Source organism: Tenrec ecaudatus, chromosome 3, assembly GCF_050624435.1.
Source record: "Tenrec ecaudatus isolate mTenEca1 chromosome 3, mTenEca1.hap1, whole genome shotgun sequence".
In the NCBI taxonomy this organism is placed as follows: domain Eukaryota; kingdom Metazoa; phylum Chordata; class Mammalia; order Afrosoricida; family Tenrecidae; genus Tenrec; species Tenrec ecaudatus.
Window position 1 is genome coordinate 206,559,021 of NC_134532.1, and position 22,623 is coordinate 206,581,643.

A 22,623-nucleotide genomic window follows, 5' to 3' on the forward strand; every position below is an offset into this window, starting at 1 on the left:
GGAAGTATACTTATGAGTCAGAATTGACTGGATGAATATTGTTGTTAGGTACCATTGAGTCATTTCCAACCCAGAGTGACCCTAAGCACAACAGAAGGAACACTGCTCAGTCTTGTGCCATCCTCTTAATTGTTCCTCTGCCTGAGCCCCTTGTTGTAGGCACTGTGGCACTCCATCTCCTTGAGGGCCTGTGGGAGGCCATAGGCTGGTCCAGGTGTTTCTTGGTGGGTGATTAATTAGTCCCCTGTGCCTCTGTTTACCTTGCAGCTAAAAGCATTGGGAGATAACTCATTTCTTTATGACCTTGCAGCTGAAAGCAGTGTGAGACAACTCAGTTCTTTATAACCTCTTTAAGATTCTTTTGAACTTTGCATGTCCTTGTGCTTATCTTACAATATAGTGCTGTTATTATTCAAGCGTTTAGAAAGTGTGCCTAGTTAAGTAACACCTGCATAGATAAGAGGTTCAGAATGCTTGTTTGTTTGTTTTTTTTTTTACATTTTATTAGGGGCTCATACAACTCTTATCACAATCCATACATATACATACATCAATTGTATAAAGCACATCTGTACATTCTTTGCCCTAATCATTTCCAAAGCATTTGCTCTCCACTTAAGCCCTTTGCATCAGGTCCTCTTTTTTTCCCCCCTCCCTCCCCACTCACCCCTCCCTCATGAGCCCTTGATAATTTATAGATTGTTATTTTGTCATATCTTGCCTTAGATATGTTTCTTAAAACAAGTTCTTTGATGTTTGTTTTGTAACCATTCCCTTGTGTAAGAAGAGTATAAAATCCAAGCTTTAAATATACTCGGGACTTCAGTCCATCAGAATGTTGTCCTCCCAATCCCATGATTTTTACATGTCTCTTTTTTTTCTTTCATCCACACACCTCATTTCAGATGCTGCTTGATGCGGGATAGCTGGTCTAATCACCCGCATTAAGGGTCTTCCTCTTTTTCGCTGCTCCCCTATTTTACAAAACATGATGTCTTTCTCCAGGGTCTCTGCTGACAGTACGTTCAAAGAATGTGAAACAAAGTCTCACCATCTGTATTGGACAGGGTTCTCTAGAGAGACAAACCAGATTGCTAGTAATTATATATAAATATATTTATAAAGATAGATATATAATTCAAGAAATAAACCGTTAAATAACATACAGATAGATAATACAAGAAATTAACAGTTAAATTATAAAGCAGTGAGACACTAGCAGTCCTTCAAGTTTTGAGAGCTGCCAGTTGCCAGTCCCCTTCTGTAGAGAGAGCTGGGCTATATATACCCAGGCAGCAAACAGCAAGGCAGGTCCCCAACTGTCATCAACTGTCAATCCCCAGCTCCAGAGATGAACATTCCAATCATGTGGGCTTAAAGGGACCTCAACTTACAGTGACACAGTCCACAGGCTAGGCATCCCACAGGTAGTGTACCCCTTTAAACTGAGGCACAGAACAACCAAGGTAAGGCTCACCGAGCCATTTATCCCTCTGCCCTTCAGTTAATCCTACTTGTGTTTATCGGCCAGGCTGGTACAATAAACTATAGCACCATCGTTGCCACGGAGGAGCATTTTCTGCCACATCAGATTTATTTGTCCTTTTGGCAGTCCAGGGTACTTTCAATATTTTTTGGCACCACAATTCAAATGCATTGATTTTTCTCCAGTATTCCTTATTCAATGTCTAACTTTCATAGGTATATGAGGTCATTGAAAATACCATGGCTTAGGTCAGATATGCCTGAGTCCTCACAGTAACATCCTTGCTTTTCAACGCTCTGAAGAGGTCTTATGCAGCAGAGTCATCCAATGCAATGTCTCCTTTGATCTTTTAACTGCTGCTTCCATGAGCATTGCTTGTGGATCCAAGCAAGACAAAATCCTTGACCACTTCAACCTTTTCTCCATTTAGTATGATAAACCTGTTGGTCCAGTTGTGAGGATTTTGGTCTTCTTTACACTGAGTTGTAACCCATAACGAAGACTGCAATCCTTGATTGTCATTAAAACATATTTCATGTCCTCCTCACTTTGAGCAAGAAAGGTTGTGTCATCTGCATATTGAAGGTTGTTAATCAGCCTTCCTCCAATCCTGGTGCTGGGTTCTTCAAATAATTCAGCTTCTCTATTTGCTTAGCATACAGATTGAATAAGTATGGGAGAGGATCCAACCCTGACTGTATGTCCTTTCATGTAAAACCTTTACTAATTTTAAGCCATGCACTTTTCCCTTTTTCTGTTCCATGCACCCAGCTGCCTCTTGATCCAGGTAAAGGTTCCTCATGAGCACAATTAAGTGCTCTATTAATTCCCAGTCTCCTCAAGGCTGTCCACGGTTTCTTATGATCTACACAATGAAATGCTGTGGCATAGTTAATAAACACAGCAAACATCTTTCTGATGTCCTCTGCTTTTAGTCAAGATCCATCTGACTTCGGTAACTATATACCTTGTTCCACATCCTCCTCTGAATCTGGTCTAAACCTCTGACAGTTCTCTCTCAGTGTACTGCTGTAACCGTTTTGGGGTGGTTGCGTTACTCTGGGTGGACTAGAGAAACAAATTCATAGACACTCATATGTGTATAAGAAAGAACTTTATATAAAAGAGTAATTGTATATTGGGAAAACAACCCTGCCCAGTCCAGATCAAGTCCACAAGTCCGACATTAACCCATATGTCCATACCAGTCTGTAAATTCCTCTTCAGACTCCTGCAACACATGCAATGATGCTACATGCAGGAAGATCACAGGTCTGTGGGTGGAAAGTCTTGTGGATCCAGTGGCAGTCGAAGCATCACAGTGCTGGTGTGGATCTCCACGTGACTCCATCAGCACCAGGGCTCTGGCTGCATCAGTGTAACTCCATCAGGCTCCTTGTCAGTAGTGTCTCACAGAGAGAGTGTGTGTGTCTCCCGCCTCCAGTGAGCTATTTATTTCCTTAGTGTCTCTAAATGAGGTCATCAAGCTGCAACCGGATTGACAGGCTAAACTCCACCTCTTCACACTTAAGTCTCAAACTGACAATAGATTATGTAACCACCACGGTGGTCTTCTGCAAAAATTCATTTGCAAGTGATAGTAATACTTTTCTATATTTTGAGCATTCTGTTTGGACCCCTTTCTTTGGAGTGGATCTCCAAAAATGGATCTCCTCCAGTCAGTTGGGCAAGTAGCTGTCTTCCACATTCCCTGGCATAGACGAGTGAGTGCTTCCTGTGCTTCACCAACTTGTTGAAACATTTTGATTGGTATTCCATCAATTACTGGACTCTTGTTTATCGCTAATACTTTTAGAGAAGCTTGAACGTATTTCTTCACGGCTTTTAGTTGTCGCTCAGATGCTACCTCCTGAAGTGGTGGAATGTCGACTAGTTCTCTTGGTGCAGTAGCTCCGTGCACTCTTTCCATCTTCTTCGGATGCTTCCTGCATCCTTCAATATTTTGCCCATAGACTCCTTCAATGTTGCAACTGAGGCTTGAGTTTTTTCTTGAGTTCTTTTAGTCTAAGCTATACTGAGTGTGTTCTTCCTGTCGGGTTTTCTAACTCTTTGGATGCTTTGTTTTAATATTTTACTTTCTTCTCAAGCTGCCATGTGAAATATTTTGCCAATCTCTTGGACTTCATCGTGTTTTTCATTTGCCTTAGCTACTGGACGATGAAGAGAAAGTTTCAGAGTCTTTTCTGACACCCACTTTGATCTTTTCTTTCCTCCTTGTCTTTTTAAAAAAATCATTTTATTGGGGGCTCCTACAACTTTTATCACGATCCATACGTACATCAGTTGTGTCAAGCACATTTGTACACTTGTTGCCCTCATCATTCTCAAAATATTTGCTTTCCACTTAAGCCCTTGGTATCAGCTACTCATATTTCTCCCTCTCTCCCTGTTTCCCCCTCCCAAATGAATCCTTGATAATTTATAAATTATTATTATTTTGTCATGTATTACACTGACCGATGTGTCCCTTCACCCACTTTTCTGTTGTCCATCCCCCAGAGAAGAGGTTATATGTAGATCCTTATAATCAGTTCTCCCCTTTACACCCCATCTCCCTTCCACCTTCTAGTATCGCCTCTCTCAGCACTGGTCCTGAAGGGACCATTTATCCTGGATTCCCTGTGTTTCCAGTTCCTATCTGTACCAGTGTACATCCTCTGGTCTAGCCAGATTTGTAAGGTAGAATTGGGATCATGATAGTGGGGGGCAGGAAGCATTTAAGAATTAGAGGAAAACTGTATGTTTCATTGTTGCTACAATACATGCTGACTGGCTTGTCTCCTTCTTGTCTTTTAAATAACATCTTGCTTTCTTTATGAATGATTACCTTTTGATGTCCTCGCACACCTCATCAGGTCTCTGTCATTAGTGTTCAGTGCATCAAATTTGTTCCTGAAATGTTCTTGAAATGTATGTGGGATAGACTCAAGGTCATATACTTGCTCTGTGAACTTGTTTTAACTTTCTTCAGCTTTATCCTGAACTTACATGAGCAATTGATGGTCTGTTCCACAGTCAGCCCCTGGTCTGGTTTTTTGCTGCTGATAGTGAGCTTCTCCATCGTCTCTTTCCACAGATATAGTCAATTTGATTTCTGTATCTTCCATCTGGAGAAGTCCATGTGTATAGTCACACACAGATGGCAGTGCGATTATTTGTTGGGTAGTGGTGGTGGTGATGGTGGTGGCAGTGTGAGGTCAAGGAGTCTGTGAAATATACAAAAAAACCAAATTGAATCACAATTAATCATAGCCCTAACCTAAGAAAAATTAGTTCTTGTGCTCGCTTCGGCAGCACATATACTAAAATTGGAACGATACAGAGAAGACTTAGCATGGCCTCTGAGCAAAGATGACACGCAAATTTGTGAAACGTTCCATGTTTTAAAAAAAATGGTTCTTAAAACATATCCCTACTCAATATTCACCTTCATGATGAGATCCTTGAAGATATATGGGTGCTATGGCAAAGTGTTATGAAGAAATCAAATAGTGTCCAGCTGTCAGAAAGAATAGTGTCTGGGGTCTTAAGGCTTATCTTCAAGCAGGCAGCCAGCCACCTTAGTGAGGCACCAACTAATTCGACATAGGAAAAGCACACTTGCCTATGTGGTCCCAGGATTTAAATAATAAAGTCCATATCCAAAGGCGGGAATAGTATCGGAGCCTAAATTGTGAACCCCTGGTTTGTAGAAGGCTATAGATGACAGTGGAAACCCAAAATCCATTTGCATGGTGCCCGCATGAATTAAATCTTGGACGAATCCCCTCTGATCACAGTCCAGAGATGTGAACAGCCTTGACCTGGTCGAGCCCCCAACTTATAGCCGCTACGCCACCAGGGCTCCTTCGGAACTGCAAAGTGAACACAGGGTTAGGGCTCACTGTTAGGTGAGTCCCCAAACACACACCCTGGGCTCCGTCTCAGAGCAGCTCTCCTAATTTCTTTAAACGCACAGTCATTAAGCAAGAACCGCTGGTGTCCTGTTGGAACAGAACACTCACAATTTGTTTTCCTCTCAGCCAGGGAACCTGAAGCGCATTCTCAGCCTTTCAGTACCCTGCTGTGCCTTCTGCCACCGGGGCCTTAATGGGAGTCCCTGCTGTGGTTGTGGGGATCAAATAAGAGACTGTGTACAAAGCAAGCACCGCAGAGTGCTTTCTTGCAAACCCCCAAAGAATGCCAGCTGCTTCCTTACCACACTTTCACCAAGAACCAAAGGGTAGAAATAATGAAAATGTCCATCAACAGAGGAAAGGATCAATCAAATGTGCTCTCGACATACAATACAGTACAATACAATACAGTACAGCTATGAGAATACAACGTGAAAGGAAGTCCTGGGACATGCCACAACTAAAATGAACCTTGAAGAGATTAGCTCAGAAGACTTCAACTCATGCTGTTGAGTTGATTCTGACTTAAGTTGTTGTTGTTGTTGTTAGGTACCTTCAAGTCAGTCCCAGCCCATATCAACCCTGCGCACGATAGAAGGAAACACTCCCCAGGCCTGTGCCATCCTCCCAACTGTTCTGGGCCTGGGCTAGTCACTGCAGCCACAGTGTCCAACTCATAACGAACTTATGTAGGGTTTCAGGGGCTCTATAAATCTTTGTGGGAAAAGACAGCCTCGTTCTTCTCTTGAGGAGCAACTGGGGAATTTGAATTGCCGACCTTGTGGCTAACAACTCAAAGCTTAATTCGACAGTGTTTCCAGGGCTGCTTTGAAAACATTTTACTGAGCAAAATGAGTCAATCACAAAAAGACAAATTCAGTAGGATCTCCCTTATATGAATTAAGTGAATATCCAGAGGCGGAAGATGAAGAATAATTATGCAGAGTGGGAGAAAGGGAGGGAAAGGAGTTTTTGTTTGTTGGGTGGAGGGGGTGGTGCACTTTTCCCACTCCATGGGAGAAACACAAAGCTTTCTACTCCGTGAAGAGTACAGCCTCACACACCCACAGGGACAGTTTTACCCTGACTTATAGGATCCCTATAAATTGGATTGGAATTGATGGCAGTGAGTTTGGGCTTTTGAGTTTGTTAACAGTATTGAACTATTTTGGGGAAAAGATTGGTGATGATGATGTAACAGCATGAAGAATATAACTGATATCACAGGGTTGTGGACATGGGTGTTGCGGTATTGTGATCATTTTGATATGCATATTTTTACTACAATTAAAAAACGAAGTGCTAGTTGCTATTCTGATTATGGGCAATATGATCGGTGTCCTTGCCTCTGTCACCACCATCAACATTCATCAATGCCCTTTAAGATCTGGCTTATCCAACAAAACCCACATGGAAGAAGAAGTACACCAGCCTGTGTGATCATGAGGTGTTGATAGGATCAGGCATCAAAGAACAAGAATCATATCATTGTGATTGAGGAAGAGTGTGGAGTGGAGACTCAAAGCCCATCTGTAGGTAAATGGACATCCCCTTACACAAGGGTCGCAGGGAGGAGACAAGCCACTCAGGGTGCAGGGTAGCAATGATGAAACACAACTTTCCTCTAGTTCTTTAATGCTTCCTACCCCCCAACTATCATGATCCCAATTCTACCTTAAAAATCCACCTAGACCAGAGGTTGTACACTGGTACAGATCGGAGCTGAAAACACAGAGAATCCAGGACTGATAAGCCCCTCAGGACCAATAATGAAAGTAGAGATACCAGTAGGGGAAGGGGAAGGTGGGGGAGAAAGGGGCACCGATCACAGTGATCTATATATACCCCCCTCCCTGGGGGATGGACAACAAAAAAGTATGTGAAGGGAGACATCAGACAGTGTAAGACATGAAAAAATAATTTATAAATTATCAAGGGTTCGGGAGGGAGGGGAAATATGAGGAGCTGATACCAAGGGCTCAAGTAGAAGGAGAATGTTTTGAGAACGATGATGGCAACAAATGTGCTTGACACAATGGATGTGTGTATGGATTGTGATGAGTTGTAGGAGCACCCAATAAAATGATTTAAAAATAAATTTTAAGAAAACCCTGGCTTGTCGAACCTCCCCGATTTTGGAAGCCCAGTATGGACTTGGCCCCACCCCCTGGAGCTCTCTGTAGGGCCGGCTGCTGCTGGGAGAGTTTTGCAGTGTGTGCGAGCACACGTGCCCAAAGGGACGTGCTGCCGCTGCATTTATCCTGGTGGTAATGTCCTCTGCAGAGTGACTGGGCGTAGCGCTTGCTGTGCTCTGTGGTTTTGCATGTTCAGCATCCTCCCAGGAGCAGCGCCCATGAAATGAGAGCGGGAGTCGTGAGCGTCGAGCCAAGATGAGAGGCAGAATGAAGAGTGGCTTCTTTTCCGCTCTAGGTTTGCTTTGGACGACGGGGCTGGGTGGGGGGAACGCTGGTGACAAAGGATCTAAGAAAGAAACCCCGCGAGTTACCATGGATGGGACCCACTTTCCCTTTTAGACAAATAACAACAGTGGACCTGGAAAAGCTATGTGGTCATTTTATTTGGTGTGTTTTGGGGGGACTGTTAAACCCCATTTTCCATTTTTTCCTTCCCTTTGATCATTATTCATGGGCAGAGGATGAGGTTCTTTATTTCTATGAAGAGTTACAGTCTCAGAAACCCCACGGGGCAGGCCGACTGGGGGCAGTGAGTTTGGCTGTCAGATGCTTGAGCATTACTCAGGAGCCCTAGTGCCACTCTTGGGTACGTGCTGGGCTGCTAAGTGGAAGGTCAGAGGGTCACACCCACCGTCCTCTCTGGGGAAGACAGATGAGGCTGTCTGTTCCCACAAAACCTCAGAAACTCCATCAAGGGTCGCTAGCCGAGGATTTGGTTTGCATTGATTGTTCATTATGAATTGGTCAAAGTAATTGATCACGATAGGAAATGAGAAAATGCAAAATAATAAACAAGGGTTCTAGAAAAAGAAAGTTCCTTGCGATTTTTGCCACGCAAAAATAACCGCAGCCAAACTCGGAGATATGGTGGGCTTAGTTTCAGACCCCTCCATAAATCAATTTTTGCAATAAGAGAAGGCACATGCATTTTCTAGTTTCCCCAGCACATATAATATTTATGCTTACACAATATTGTAGACTAGAGCATAGCCCAAACTTATCTGGCCTGCCTCCTCTGTTTCAGAAAAAAAAAAAATTGTTCAGTGCTCCCCTGGCACTTAAAACACTTTTCAAAGTGTATCAAAAACCTAAACATAGCTATCTGCATTTGCAGATGCCTAGGATCATTTCAGTGTCACCCAGGGGAAAGTAATGTTCATTTTGGGCAACAATGCAATAGTATATTAAGAAGCCCTGGGAGCATAGTGGTTACAAGTTGGGCTGTTAACCTCATGATCAGTAGTTCAAAACCACCAGGAGAAAGCTGACTCAGTCTTAGAAACTCACAGGGTCAGTTCTACCCTGCCCTGTAGGGTCATTGTGAGTCAGAATTGACTCAGTGGCTGTTAGTTTGGTTTGGATTTGGTGCCTCAGTGGGTTAAGCATTAGATTTTTGAAAGCAAGGTCAGTGGTTCAAACCCACTAGCTACTCCAAGGGAGAAAGATGAGGCAATCTGCTCCCATAAAGATTTGCCATCTCAGAAACCTTAAGGAACCCCATAGGGTCTTCTGCCCTACAAGGTCTCTATGAGTTGGAATTGACTTGATGGTAGTAGGTTTGGTTTGGTTGTCTATTATGTGTGCAAGATTATTATGAAGAAGTTGGAAATACTGCGAGAAAGAGCAACATGTGACACAGAGACATGCAGTGAGCACAGGCTGCTGGGAAAATGCACCGATAGATTTGCTGGGCGCAGGGCTGGCACAAACCTTCCCTTTGTTTAAAAAAAAAAGCGGACCATCTGCGAGACAGGTGAAGCGAAGCTCAACACAATAAGGTGTTCCTGGACTGCTAAGGCGCTGAGATTCCTCCCCAGACAGACTCAGCAGTTCTCTCTGGAATGTTGTTGAGTCAGCACCGAGGGGAGGTGGGGGGTGACTCGCTGCCCGCTGTGCTGGGGAGACTCTGCTGTTTGTCTGGGTTGGTGAAGCCATCCTCAGTGGTCCCCCAAGTCCACAGGACCGTGTGCTATTTGGGAACTGAAACATCTAAGAAACATGCCAGCTAATTTTCCGTTTTCCTCAATGCACCTTGTGTTTGATGGGCTCCCTCTTCTCCAGAAGAGCCTTTCAGTGATTTCTCATTGTTCTCATTACATTGCTAATCATTGCGGAGAGAGGAGTCCACTGAATGACGTCTCCCCAGTAAAGGTGCGCCCAAACTCCAAACTCATTGCCATGGAGTCAATGCTGACTCACAGCGATCTCCTGGGGGTTTCAGAGACGGTCCCTGTTTACAGGAGTAGAAAGCCCAGTCCTCACACGGACGGAGCTATTGGAAGTTTTGAACTGCCAACCATGCGGATCACAGCCTGAGTATTCACTACACCATGGCCACTCGGAATTAAGAATGTTACTTTATTTGGACAGGAAGGTCTGTAGATGTCCTTAGGAGCCCTGGCAGAGCTGCGGAATAACCCTTGGACGGCACAGACGCTGTGCCATTTTACATCCCCCCACCAACATTGGAGGGAGCCAGCACAATGTGCCGCCTTCCTGCTTTCCGTCCCTTGGGATTGCCGGATCATATGGTAGTTCTGCAAACAGAATTTCTGGATCCTTTGGGCTCCTGACAGGATGCCCCGCCTCAATTAGTAGTCCATGTGGCTCAAGCAGGGCCACCTCTATTCCACGTGGCCTGAAACTTGCCAGTCAGCACATTGGATCCCATTGGCCATGGGGTTCAGGAGACTGGAGTTTGCTTTGGGACTTTTGTTGGATCTGTTGCCTAAAAGGAGCTTTCCCTTGGAGGATTGCTAAGCAGGTCAGGAGGAACCTTGGTGGTGCAGTGAGCTAACCACACTCTCAGCAGTTGGACTTCATTAGTGGCTCCTCGGGGAAAAGACGAGGCTTTCTGACCCTGCCCCCACAAATGTACAGCTTCAGAAACCCATGAAGCTGTAACGTGACCCTGCACAATGGTGGGAATGCGACCCACTCCCACACCATCCCATCCTCAGTTGTGGACCGGTCCATTGTGATTCGTTGGGTTTTCACAGACTGCTCTTTAAAAGGAAGTAGATGGCCAGGCCCTTCGTCCTAGTCCATCTTAGCGTGGAAGTACCCCCTTAAACCTGTTCAGCATCATAGCAACATGCAAGCCTCCATGATCAAAGGGTGGTGACTGCCTGGGAATCAAGTTTGGCGTCCTTGAATGGGAGGTAGAATTCTGCCAGTTTTACTTGGAGAGAAAGCTTAATTCGAGAGGTTCTGGAAGAACACAATGACAATAGGTATGAACATGTATGTGGTGTTTGCGAGAAAGGGGTGCAGAGAAAGCGGGGACATGGGACCAAATTGGGGTGGGTGGTTCAGGGTGAAAGTTACACCAGCCTTGGTGTGCTGAAGGAGAGACCACTCATGCTGCTGTGGGAGAGAAAAGAGAGACCCGCCCATGTTGGTGCAGGAGAGACCAAGGTGGCCCTTCCCTCCTTTCAAGGCCTTTCAAGCCTTGAGCAAAGCACCTTGAATACCCACCGTGCGTATTAACTAAGGAGTCCGCTGGCATAGTGGTTATGTGTTGGGCTGCAATCCACAAGGTAAGCAGTTTGAAGCCACCAGATGTTCCTTGGGAGAAGCACTGGGTTTTCCACTTCCATGAACATTTACAGTCTCTGAAATTCACAGGGGCAGTTCTCCCCTGTCCTACAGGGTCGATATGAGTCGGCATCAACTCAGTGACTGAGTTCTTTTGTTTTTGGTAGCATCGCAGATACTCGTTGGGCTGCTACCCACAAGGCCAGCAGTTAAACCACCAGCTCTGAGGGAGAAAGACGAGGCTTTAGTCCCGTAAACCATTACAATTTTGGAAACTCACAGCGACAGTTCTACCCTGTCCTATAGAGTTGCTGCGAGTCAGCATTCCCGTTGATGGCAGTGAGTTTGGTTGGTTTCTGGTTGACTTCTCTCTTCCCTTTTGTGTAGTGGTCAGACTTTCCTGCAATCGCTCTGTGTAACAAGCAACCCTGAAAACTCTCAGCATCCTGTAACCAAGAGGTGTTTCTTTTCATCCTCAGATGCTCAGCAGCTGCTCTCAGCTCAGTTGGCTGGGCAAGGCTAATGAAGGATGTGGGCTGGATTCCAGCCTGCTGGTACCACTAGCTCCCCCTGGTGTGCTCTTTTTGTAACAAGGTGGTAAACACACAGGGATAAAACCCACTGCCATCGAGTTGGTTCAACCCATGCGACCCTCTGTAGTTTCCCAGGAGGTAAATCTTGGCAGGTGCAGACAGCCTCATCTTTCTTCAGGGGAGTGGTTGGCTAGTTAGCAATCTTACACTTACCTGACAGCACCCGCAGGGCTCCTAGAAGACAAGCGGTTAAGCCAAACCACTTAGTAATCGATCATTTACTAGCTTATAACCTGAGGTTACTGCCCCACCACTTTACCAAGGATGATGTCCTTCTCCAGGGACTGGTCTCTCCTGACAACACGTCCAAAGTGTGTGAGATGAAGTCTCTCCATCTTTGCCTGTAAGGAGCGTTCTAGCCCTACTTCTTCCAAGGCAGACCTGTGTGTCATTTTAGAGGTTGATACTTTAAATATTCTTCTCCAGCACCACAATTCAAATGCATACATTCTTCTTCAGTCTCCCTTATTCAACGTCAAACTTTCACATGCATATGAGGCGATTGAAAATGCCATGGCTCGGTGGTGCACCTTAATCCTCAAAGTAACATCCTTGCTTTCAACACTTGAAACAGGCCTTGTGCAGCATATATCCCCCTTTTTTAACCCAACAGTTTTATTGGCACATAATTTACATATCACATAATTGAGTAGTTCAATCACTTTGGGGACCACATCTTTTAATCTCTTGACCGTTGCTTCCATGAGCATTGATTTTTGGATCCAAGCAAGACAAATTCCTTGACAACTTCAATCTTTTCTCCATTTTCCATGATATTACCTGTTGATCCAGTTGTGGGGCTGTTGGTCTTCTTGACATTGAGTTGTAATCTGTACTGAAGGCTGCAGTCCGTGATCTTCAACAGCAAGGGCTTCGAGTTCTCCTTGCTTTCAGCAAGCAAGGTGTGTTCTCTGCATATTGATGGTTGTTAAGAAGCCTTCGTCACCGCTGAACCACCATTCTCCTGACCTTTTAAGTTAACCCCGTCCAATGTTAGTTTGCTGGCCTGTAATAATATAGAGAAAATAATTCATTTTGTCGTGCTGTCAGAGATTCACTGCCAAAGTGTTTATAAATGACCTGGCCTGGGGAGCGTTATCCTTTGGGTTCAGGTGCTATTGATTCCCTGTTTCGCTTTGTCATTCCCCTTTGGACTCTTGTTGCCTGGTGCCGGCTAGCCATTCACCATGACTTTGTTAAACCTCTCAGACCCCAAATGACATATCTCTGAAACCAAGTCATTAGCAATGGATTTCTAAAGCCCTTGGGAAACTGACCGCCTTGCTCAATATTTCTCCTGGCTGCTGAATTATTCATCCTCCTTGATGGGCTTGGAAGTCGGCCTCTTCCTGAGGGTTTGGATCTATACTGGAGGTGGGGCTGGTTGCTTTGATGGCTAAGTTTAGTAAATGGTGAATGTAAAAAAGCAAGCAGGTGACAGAGAAAGGTGCCAAGGTCAGAAGAAAGATGGATATGCCCCGAGGATGAGAGTAGAAAAGAGATTCTCCCTTCAAACAAGCAACATTTCCTTCTGGGGGGTTGGGTGGGGGGCAGGGCAAGAAGGAAGGACCATTTAATGAGTATCTACTTTGTGTCAGGAGACCCTCCCACCACCCTCCTGGCGGTTCTGATGCATGGTGACCCTATGAGGTCTACTTGAGTTCCCTCTATTTTATAGGCAAGAAAACTGAGACTCAGACCAGGGATGTTACTTGAGCAATGTGATAAAGCTCAGAGTCAGAGTAGGACTGGGTTTGTCTGTGCATGATAGACAACACAAGTAGAAGTGCCTTAAGATAGAGGCTTGTTACTTACTGGGGGGGAAGTGAAATTGCCCTGAGTTCCATTGCAATGGATCACAGAACTCCTGAGAAGTGGACTGTCCTAGGAGGGACTGCTTGAGGCCGAATAGGATAAAGGAGGGTGGAGGAGGCACCTCTGACCTCGGCCTTGTGAGAATCATCCTTGGGCAGATGTGGAGTTGGATGCTCCTCCCCCTTGTCTTGCTCTGAAAGGTAGCTAGACAGGGACAAAGCAGTGGGGGGTAGGGGGGCTTGTCTCTCCCCAATGCCTACACTAAACAAAAATTCGCTGCCCATGCCACAATACAGGGGTTGGAAAGAAATCAGGCGCACTATTTAGACAACTATGGGAAAATTCAAACTGGGTGTGCGCATGCTAAGACCACCTCGGTGCAGGTGAAGTTAACCTGGGTCCACACACGATGCTAGGCACCAGCCACATGACATCACACAGAAGTGCCTAAGCTCAGCCAGTAAGGAACCCAGGCGGCTGTTCCTACCTCATTGTTCTGCCTTCTTTAGCTCATGGCATCCACTTCATGGTTCATGAAAAGACTCATCTTGGAAGAAATCAAGATGCTTCTCAAAATAGCCTACTGGCCAGAACAGAGTCACGTGACCACTCTAAGCAGGAAAGGGGGCTGGGGCCTGTGACTATGTGCTTGGTATGGATGCAATGTGCCTCCTACCAAAAAACCAAACAAATTAAAATGAAAATCTTACTCCTATACCCTGGTGAATTAGACATCGGGCTGCTAACTGCAAAGTCAACAGGTAGGAACCATCAGCCACTCCTCAGGAGGAAGATGTACAGCATCAGAAGTGCACAGTGCTGTTCTGCTCTGGACTGTAGGGCCACTATGTGTCAGAACTGACTCAGTAGCGGTGAGGAGGATACCTGTAAATATGTCCCTCTTTGGAAATAGTGTTTTCTTTTGCTATGCTAATGCAGACATACCAGAGCCCTGTCTGTCCTAATTCCTCTGAGCAGCATCGACACTGACGCACTCACAGCGGGAAGATGAACACCAAGCAAAGGGAAGCTGGGAAATAAGCCAAGGTGTCGACTCACAATAGCGAGCAGTCACACAACCTTCCAGGTTGTTCAGGAAGACAAATTTGATGCTTGCAAATGTTCTTTCCACTCGATTTATGACATCTCTCGGTCAGAGGAGCGAGGAACTAGCTCTTTCATCTTTTTCTAAGGATCTCATATTAACCATGAGGACTCGAGTATTCTCACGCCTGGCTCTGGGATTTCATTACAAACAAAAGGCAGACCTCAAATTTACTAGCAAGAATGGAAAAAAGAGTGAAAATAAATTTTACTTATTAACTGTGAAATAAACAGATGGATAATCTTCCTGCAGAAGCAGTTCAATTGGCCATCAGTAGGATACAGAGAAATAAATTACAATAACACATCCAGGCAATGGAATACCAAACAGACAACAATTAAGATGAGGTCATTTCTCTTCTATAGAAATGATTTTTCCTTCAAGATTTGTTGTTATTTTTTTTTAATTAAAGCACATATTGCCTGCTGCCATCAAGTGTATTCCAATTCATAGTGGTCCTATAGGACAGAGCAGAGCCGAGTCTGTGAATCTTTAAGGGAGCAGGGCCTTCATCGCTCTCCCACAGAGTGGCTGGTGGATTCAAACTGCTAATCTTGCAGTGAGCAGCTCAACATGTGACCTCTGATGCCACCAGGGCATCCCAGGGCGCACATTAGAGAAATGCAAGTTAAAGCTACAATGAAGTGCCCTCTCAACCCTGCAAATGACCCTGATAAAAAATGGGGGTTGGGGTGCTGGTGAGTCTGTGGGGAGATTGGAACACTGACACTGTCGGTGGGATTTCAAAATGGCATCGCCACTATGGTGCTTCCTGAGAAATGGAAAGAGAGCAGTCCCTGTTTGTTGCAGCGGGACTCATAGTAGCAGAGAGATGAAACAAGCCAAGTGCCCATGGGCAGATGAATGGATAGACAAAATGTGCTATTTACACACAGTGGAATAATCTGCACCCAAAGAGAATAGTGGTATGTCTCTGAAGCACAACATGGTTACATCCAGAGGACATTATGCTGAGGGACAAATTACTTTTCTACATAATTATGTGGTACGTGTCCTTTATTCTATGGATGTAGTATATTACCTTCATTGATTTGGGGATGTTAAACCAAGCATGCATTCCTGGGATAGATCCCAAACCAAAATATCACTGCCATTGAGTTGCTCCCAGCCCTGTAGGGTGAGGTTAGAACTGCCCCCTGTGGGTTTCTGAGGCTATCATTCTTTATGGGAGTAGAAAGCTGCTTCTTTCTCCTGCAGAGCAGTTGGTGGTTTTGAACTGCCGATCTTGCTGTTAGCAGTCCAACATGTAACCCACTGTGCCACCAGAGCTTCCTGGGATGGAGCCTACTCGGTCTTTTCTATTGTTGCTGGATATAATTTTGTGGTATTCTTTTGAAAACATGTCCTCTAGACCATATTCAATTATATCCCTTGTCTACGCAGATACCCCTCACCAGATTCTCAGTGGACACAAGAGACCACAAGTGGAATTCATCCAAAGCTACTCTCTAGATCCCCTTGGGTCTGCTTCATCCTGTTGCACTTCTTGGCTTCCTTACGGGTTTCTTCTGGGAACAATTCATACCAAATCACTGACATAAATCCTCCTTTCAGGGGGGACCAACAACAGCTCCCAACCTATAAGGCACCAACCTGGAGAGTCAGGCCCCCCACGAACACCCACACACCGCACACCGACTGGACTCTATTGATTTCCCTGCAGGTGATCTACTCCCTGAACACCCGCCAAGATGAAGCCGAGGCCAGCTTGGAGGCAATGCGAGAGTCCCACCAGGAGGAGCTCCAGAACGCGGTGGCAGAGACCAAGGCCAGCCTCCTGAAGGACCAGGGCCGTGGCGAGGAAGAGGCCCTGCTGCAGCACATTCAGAGCCTGGAGAGTGCCCTGGAACAGCAGAAGATGCTGACCAAGGAGGCTCTGGCTGAGTCGGCCTCCTGCAGGCTGGAGACCAAAGAGAGGGAGCTTCGGGTGGAAGCTGAGCATGCCGAGCGGGTCCTGACCCTGAGCAAGGAGATGCTGGAGCTCAAAGCCGACTACGAGAAGAGGCTCCGCCACCTGACCGGCCAGGAAGCACCCCAGTGGGGCCAGCTTCCCCGGGAGAGCCCCGACAACCAGGGGGAACAGGGCCAGGGGCAAGGCCCCGAGATGCAGGAGGTGTTGCAGGAGGTGGAGCGGCTGCGCATGGAGAACCAGCAGCTGAGCAAGGACTATGCCTGCAAAGCCGAGGAGCTGCAGGCCACCTACGAGCGGGAGAACGAGGCCATCCGACAGGCGATGCAGCAGTCGGTGAGCGAGGCCCTGTGGCAGTGGCAGGAGAAGGAGACGGACCTCCGCAAGAACTTCCAGGTGCAGGAGTCAGCTCTGCAGGCCCAGGTCAGGAAGCTGGAGGGGGACCTGGAGCACAGGGGCCGCAAGATAAGTGACCTCAAAAAGTATGCCCAGAAGCTGAAGGAGAGAATCCAGGTAAGGCATGTTACTTCCTTTCTCCTCCATCGTGAGCACGGCCCCTATTGTAGAGCTGCTGTGACCCGGGCGCTGGGCTCGGCCCTTGGCTCTCCCCGAGGTGGGCACCGCTACCTTCGGTGCATTCACCGAAGCAAACATCTATCCCATAGTCACGCTGGGGCTCAGGATAGGAACTATGTGGCAAACTCATTCCTTACCTCAAAGAACCATGACACCTGGAGTTTACAGGTAAGAAGACAAGACTGGCATTGGGAGACACAAGGATGGGCCTAGCAACCAGCCATCAGTTGCTATGGAGTCCACTCCAGCTCATGGCGACCCAAGGGCATCAGAGTGAACTGGTCCTCCCTACTGTTTTCAGTGGCAGCGTTTTGGGAAGTAGATCACGGGCCTTTCGTCTGTGGTTAAGTACATGACAGCTAACCAGTTGTCCTACCCTCCTCCTAGCTGAGGGATGCCCTGGTGGTGTACTGGGTTACACTGGGTTGTCAGCCCCTCCAAGGGAGAAAGATGGCGGTATCTAGTCCCATACAGATTGATGGGTTCCTTAGAAACCCAAGGGTAGTTCTACTCTGCCGTATAGAGTCGCTCAATAGAAGGGAGTTCCTTTGGAGTTACTGAGCACCCAGCTAGTAAGGGAGCAAGATCAGTATTTGGATAGGGACAATCTAATCCCGAAGTCCCTGCTCAGGATAATATCTTGCCTGTCCTGTAGCCCTTAGGATTTGTATACTGTGGAGAACCAGGCCATAGTCTGAGTTGGTTATCTGAGCCCCGCTAGCTCACGGCACGCCTTCTCTAAAAATAACAGCTGCTAAGTGGCCTAAGACTGAGCATGTTTTCCAAACTAAACACTTTATCTCATGTAATCCAACCACAGTAAGGTTAAATATTGCCCAGGGCTGCATGGCCACTCTGAGGATGGGCAGGGACTTGATGAGCTCTGGGCCTCTGAATTCCAGGGACCAAGAGCCTACCCTGTTCACTTGTCTACCTTGAGATGTGGTGAATGGTTTGTGTCCCAGGATGTCTCCACACAAAGCCCTGCCCAGGGAAATGAGAACCCTCCCTCCCGTCTGTTTAGGACCTGGATGTGCAGCTCAGTGAGGCTCGCCAGGAGAACTCCGAGTTGAAGAGCACAGCCAAAAAACTGGGAGAGAAGCTGGCTGTGGCCAAGGACAGACTGGCGCTGCAAGAATGTCACAGGTCGCAGGGAAGCGGTGAGACGCCTTGGAAGGGTTTCCTCCAAGATTGGAGGTTAATGGCCAGGTGGCAGACTGGAGGTGGATAAGGGAGAGGGCCGGATGGCCTAGACTTACCCCGTGGGTCAGCCCAATCCCTGCAGGGACCCTGATGGGCTGAGACCTAGAGGTGTTGCTTTGCCGACTGGCCACTAAGGATGTATTCGTCTCCTGGTGCTGCTAGAACTGAAGTACCATAAGTCGGGGGCGGGGGGGGCACAGAAATGCATTTTCTCACAGCTTAGGAAGCTAGCGGTCTGAATGCAGGGTACCAGCTCTAGGGGAAGGCTCTCTTTATCCACTCGGAGGGAAACCCCTTGTCTCCGCTGATCTTGGTATTCCTGGGAGATCTCCACCTTACATCTATTCCCCCCCCCCCGATTGTTTCTCTTCTTGTTGTACTGTTTTGTATCTCAGAATTGATTGCCTTATGACACCCCCCCACTGATATAGTCTCATTAACACAATAAGGGGAATTATATTCTCAAATAGGATTATATCCCAAGGTATGTTGTGTTGGGGCCTTCATGTGGGCTCCAACTCAAGAGTGTCCTTACAACAGAGCTAAACACGGCCTGCATCTGCACCGTTCCCTCTGCTGCTCCATGTTGGATCCCATACTTACAGCCATTGTGTCAACCCATCTTGTTGAGGGCCTTCCTCTTTTTGACTGTCCTGCTCCTTTATCAAGCATGATGTCTGTCTCCAGGGACAGTCCACCAAGCGCATGTTCAAAGTAAGACAAAGCGTCCCCATGTTCACTTTTAAGGAGAGTTCCGGCTGTACAACAGAGAATTGTTCGCTCCTGAATACTTTTTGCCAGCACTATCCATCAAATGCATCACTGCTTTGGTCGGCCTTATTCATTGTCAAAGATACCACTTTGAAGACTAAAGTGCTCCTGACCCAAGCCATGGCTCCCACGGGGACACAATTCATTCTGTAACTGGTGGCACGCTTCCAGAGACTCCTTTACTCTCAAACATTGGCTCCCAGGGGCTCCCACTGTGCCTTGTTCTCAGGATGAACTCTCCTGCCACTTCTGGACAACTCTGTACTTGAACATGGTTTCACACAGACACATGATTAGATCTCCGCAGCAATTCTGTGGAATGAGGGCAGCCAGTGGCACGTGTTGCAGATGAAGAAATGCGACCAACCAAAGTGAAGTATCAGAGTCAAGGTCAGATGGTTTTTCACGTGGGAATATCTGGCTCCCAAGAGCCTTCCATTACTAAATAGTACCTATTGTGTGCACACTTATTGTGAGCCAGCCTTGGGGCTGTGGGCAGAAGATACATGGTCCAGACTCTCACTCACAACAATCTCACTCCTGTGAGTCAGAGTAGATCTGTGGTCCACGGGCTGCTAGTGGCTGATGGCTTTGTGTGGGGGTCATCAAGCCTTTCTTCTGAGATGCTTCTGGATATGGGCCTCCAACCAGTTAGTTCGCAGCCGGGCATGCTGGCCAGTTGTAATACCCGGCGGGCTCCAGACGTTTGCTTGAGACACCATTATATGTTCCCATTCAAAACAAATCAATGGTTTGAATACCTGCAGTCTGACCAGCTTGACAGCAGGAGATCTGATCAAAGCACACCAGCTGGGAACTGCCTTCCGGGAGCCGGGAAGCCTGGAGGGTCCTTACACCACCAGCCAGTCATACCTCCCCTTTACAGACAACAAGAAGGCTGAGCTAGTTTCAGAGGAGGAGTTAAAAGACCTACCTCAAGAGAAGAGGGGTCCAAGACAAAGGGGAGGAGAGGTCGGGGATGGCACCAGATAGGTCAGAGCCTGTGATCATTTTAGAGATCAGACTGTCATGTCTTTCTCTGAAGGAGCAGCTAGTGGATTCAAACCACCAACCTTCCAGTTAGCAGGCAAGCACTTTAACCACTGTGCCACAGGGGCTCCTGGTCAGAGATTGTGGTTGTTAGATGCCATGAAGTTGGTTCTGACTCATAGCAACCCTCTGTGCAGCAGAAAGAGGCACCTCCCAATTGTTCCTATGCTTGAGCCCATGGTTGCGGCCTCTGTGTCCGTTGCTCTTGTCTAGGACCTTCCTCTTTTTAACTGCCGCTCCACTTTACCCACCATGCTATCCTTGTCCAAGATATGATTTCTTCCCACAGCACGTCCAGAGCACATGAGATGCAGTTCACCCTCCTCAACTTTAAGGAGCATATGGCCGGACTTTTCCCAAGATACATTTGTTTGTTCTTCTGGCAGTCCGTGGTACTTCCAGTATTCTTTACCGATATCATCATTCAAAGGCATCAGTACTTGATTCTTCCTTATTTGTTGTTGCCCGTCCACAGGCACATGAAGTGATTGAAAACAACAAGGTTTGTTTGAATCAGGCCAACCTTAGTCCTCACAGTGACAGTGTCACTTTTTTTTTTAACACTTTAAAGAAACTGTGTGCAGCAGATTGACCCAACAACATGCGTCATTTGATGTCTGGACTGCTGCTTCCATGAGCTTTGAATTTGGGTCAAAGCACGCTGAAATCCTTAGCAACTTCAGTCTGACAGACGAGTGGTGTTGTCAGGGATTAGAGGAAGAAAAACCATTAGCAAATTCAGTTTTACCTTTTTTTTTTACACAATACTTTCAATTCCTGTTTAGAATTTACATATATCAGGGCATATGATTAATTTTTTTAAACCGGTTGTATGATGCCCTCAAGCTGGCTCTAAGATCCAAACACTGCTGTGTTCTGCATCATCTTCATGATGGCTCAAGCATTATTTTTTAATCCTGGAAAATAATATAGTTAAGAAAAGGATTTTTACTGTGTTCATCATGTTGTTCCGCCACCGCCATTAACCATTCATTGGGACATTTCTGATTATGCTTTCTGTAAGTGAAAAAGAAAAGAGAACCTCTTTGTTGTTGCTAATACATGAAAAAAATAATCAACAACGTTTGCAGGTCCTTAGTTTATCAAGGCAGGGCATGTAGCTCAGGATTCTGCTGGAGGAACAGAGAGAATCACTTCCCTTGACCACGTTTAAGGACCAAGAGACTATGGAGAAGCAGTTATGTGATGGGGAGGAGAGGAGGAGGAGAAGGGTGGACCTGACAGTTGACTAGAGGTCTGGGGACCTGATGAGACAAGACCTCAGAAACCAGGTCAAGGCCAAGGAGGACCTTCCAAATGATGTTGAACTTTCCATTTGCAGATGATAAGACGGCTGAGCTGGTTTCAGAGAATGAAGTCGTGGGAGAAGCGAATGACCGGGAGTCCTGCAGTCTCCAGCCTCAGCAGGACCAGAGCCTTCTCAGGGAATGCCCAGGCATGAAGGGAAGCACAGATACACAGGTAGGATCCATCCCAGGCTTAGGGAAGGGGACGTCACAGCAGGCTTTGCTGTGGAATGGGCTTGAGTTAAAGGCCAGACCCCAACCAGGCTGTATCTACCTGGAAGTTGCTGGTTCTGTGGTTTCATGGAGGTGTGTGGGTGGGATACCTGGTGGTGTAGCGGTTACGCATTGGGTCAGCATTTCAAAACCACCAGCTAATCCTGAGGGAGAAAGACGGGTCCTTCTACTCCTGTAAAGAGTCAGTCTCAGAAACTAACAGGGGCAGTTCCACCCTGTGTTACAGGGGCACTCTGACTCAATGGCATCAGCTCAGTGGCAGTGAGCTTGTTTTTCTTTTTTCTTATTTGTTTGTTTTTTAATGAAAGAGAACGGAAGTTCCAGCCGACTTCCTGCCATTCTCTAAGCATTTGCAAAGAAGGGGACTAAGAAAACTCTCAGTTCCTAATCGTCAGCTCCTGGGAAACATGCATAAAACCAGTTGCCATCCAGTCGCCTTCACCTCATAGTGACCCTGTGAGTGTCAGAGTGGAACAGTGCTCCCCAGGGCTTTCAGGGGCACCTTTTTCAGACACAGGTCTCCACGCCTTTCTTGGGAGGCACCTGGGTGAGGGCTTGAGCTCAGGGTGACCTGAGAGGACAGGGCACAACTGCTCCTGTGGCTTTCTGAGACTAACTCTTTTTTTTTTTTAAATCATTTTATTGGGAGCTCATACAACCCTTATCACAATCCATACATGCATCAATTGGATAAAGCACCAACTCTTATCACAATCCATACATATATCAATTTGTATAAAGCACATTTGTACATTCGTTATCCTCATCGTTCTCAAAACATTTGCTCTCCACTTAAGCCTCTGGCATCAATTCCTCATTTTTCCTGCTCCCCCCACCTCATGAACCCTTGATAATTTATAAAGTATTATTTTGTCATTTCTTACACTGTCCAACGTCTCCATTC

General features: G+C 46.4%; 1 protein-coding gene and 1 non-coding gene across 2 annotated transcripts in view; both read left to right on the plus strand.

Annotated features, from left to right (window-relative positions):
- The window catches only part of FAM184B (family with sequence similarity 184 member B), a 107,879-nt gene that overhangs the window by 41,571 nt on the left and 43,685 nt on the right, over positions 1–22,623 (plus strand). The window contains exons 2-4 of the mRNA XM_075543595.1: positions 16,333–17,091; positions 18,179–18,314; positions 21,521–21,660. Of these exons, the coding sequence (XP_075399710.1) occupies positions 16,333–17,091; positions 18,179–18,314; positions 21,521–21,660 (1,035 nt within the window). The remainder of the gene's footprint in view (positions 1–16,332; positions 17,092–18,178; positions 18,315–21,520; positions 21,661–22,623) is intronic.
- Positions 4,786–4,893, plus strand: LOC142444000 (U6 spliceosomal RNA). The gene has a single exon (XR_012783696.1). It is a non-coding gene; the product is annotated as a U6 spliceosomal RNA (small nuclear RNA).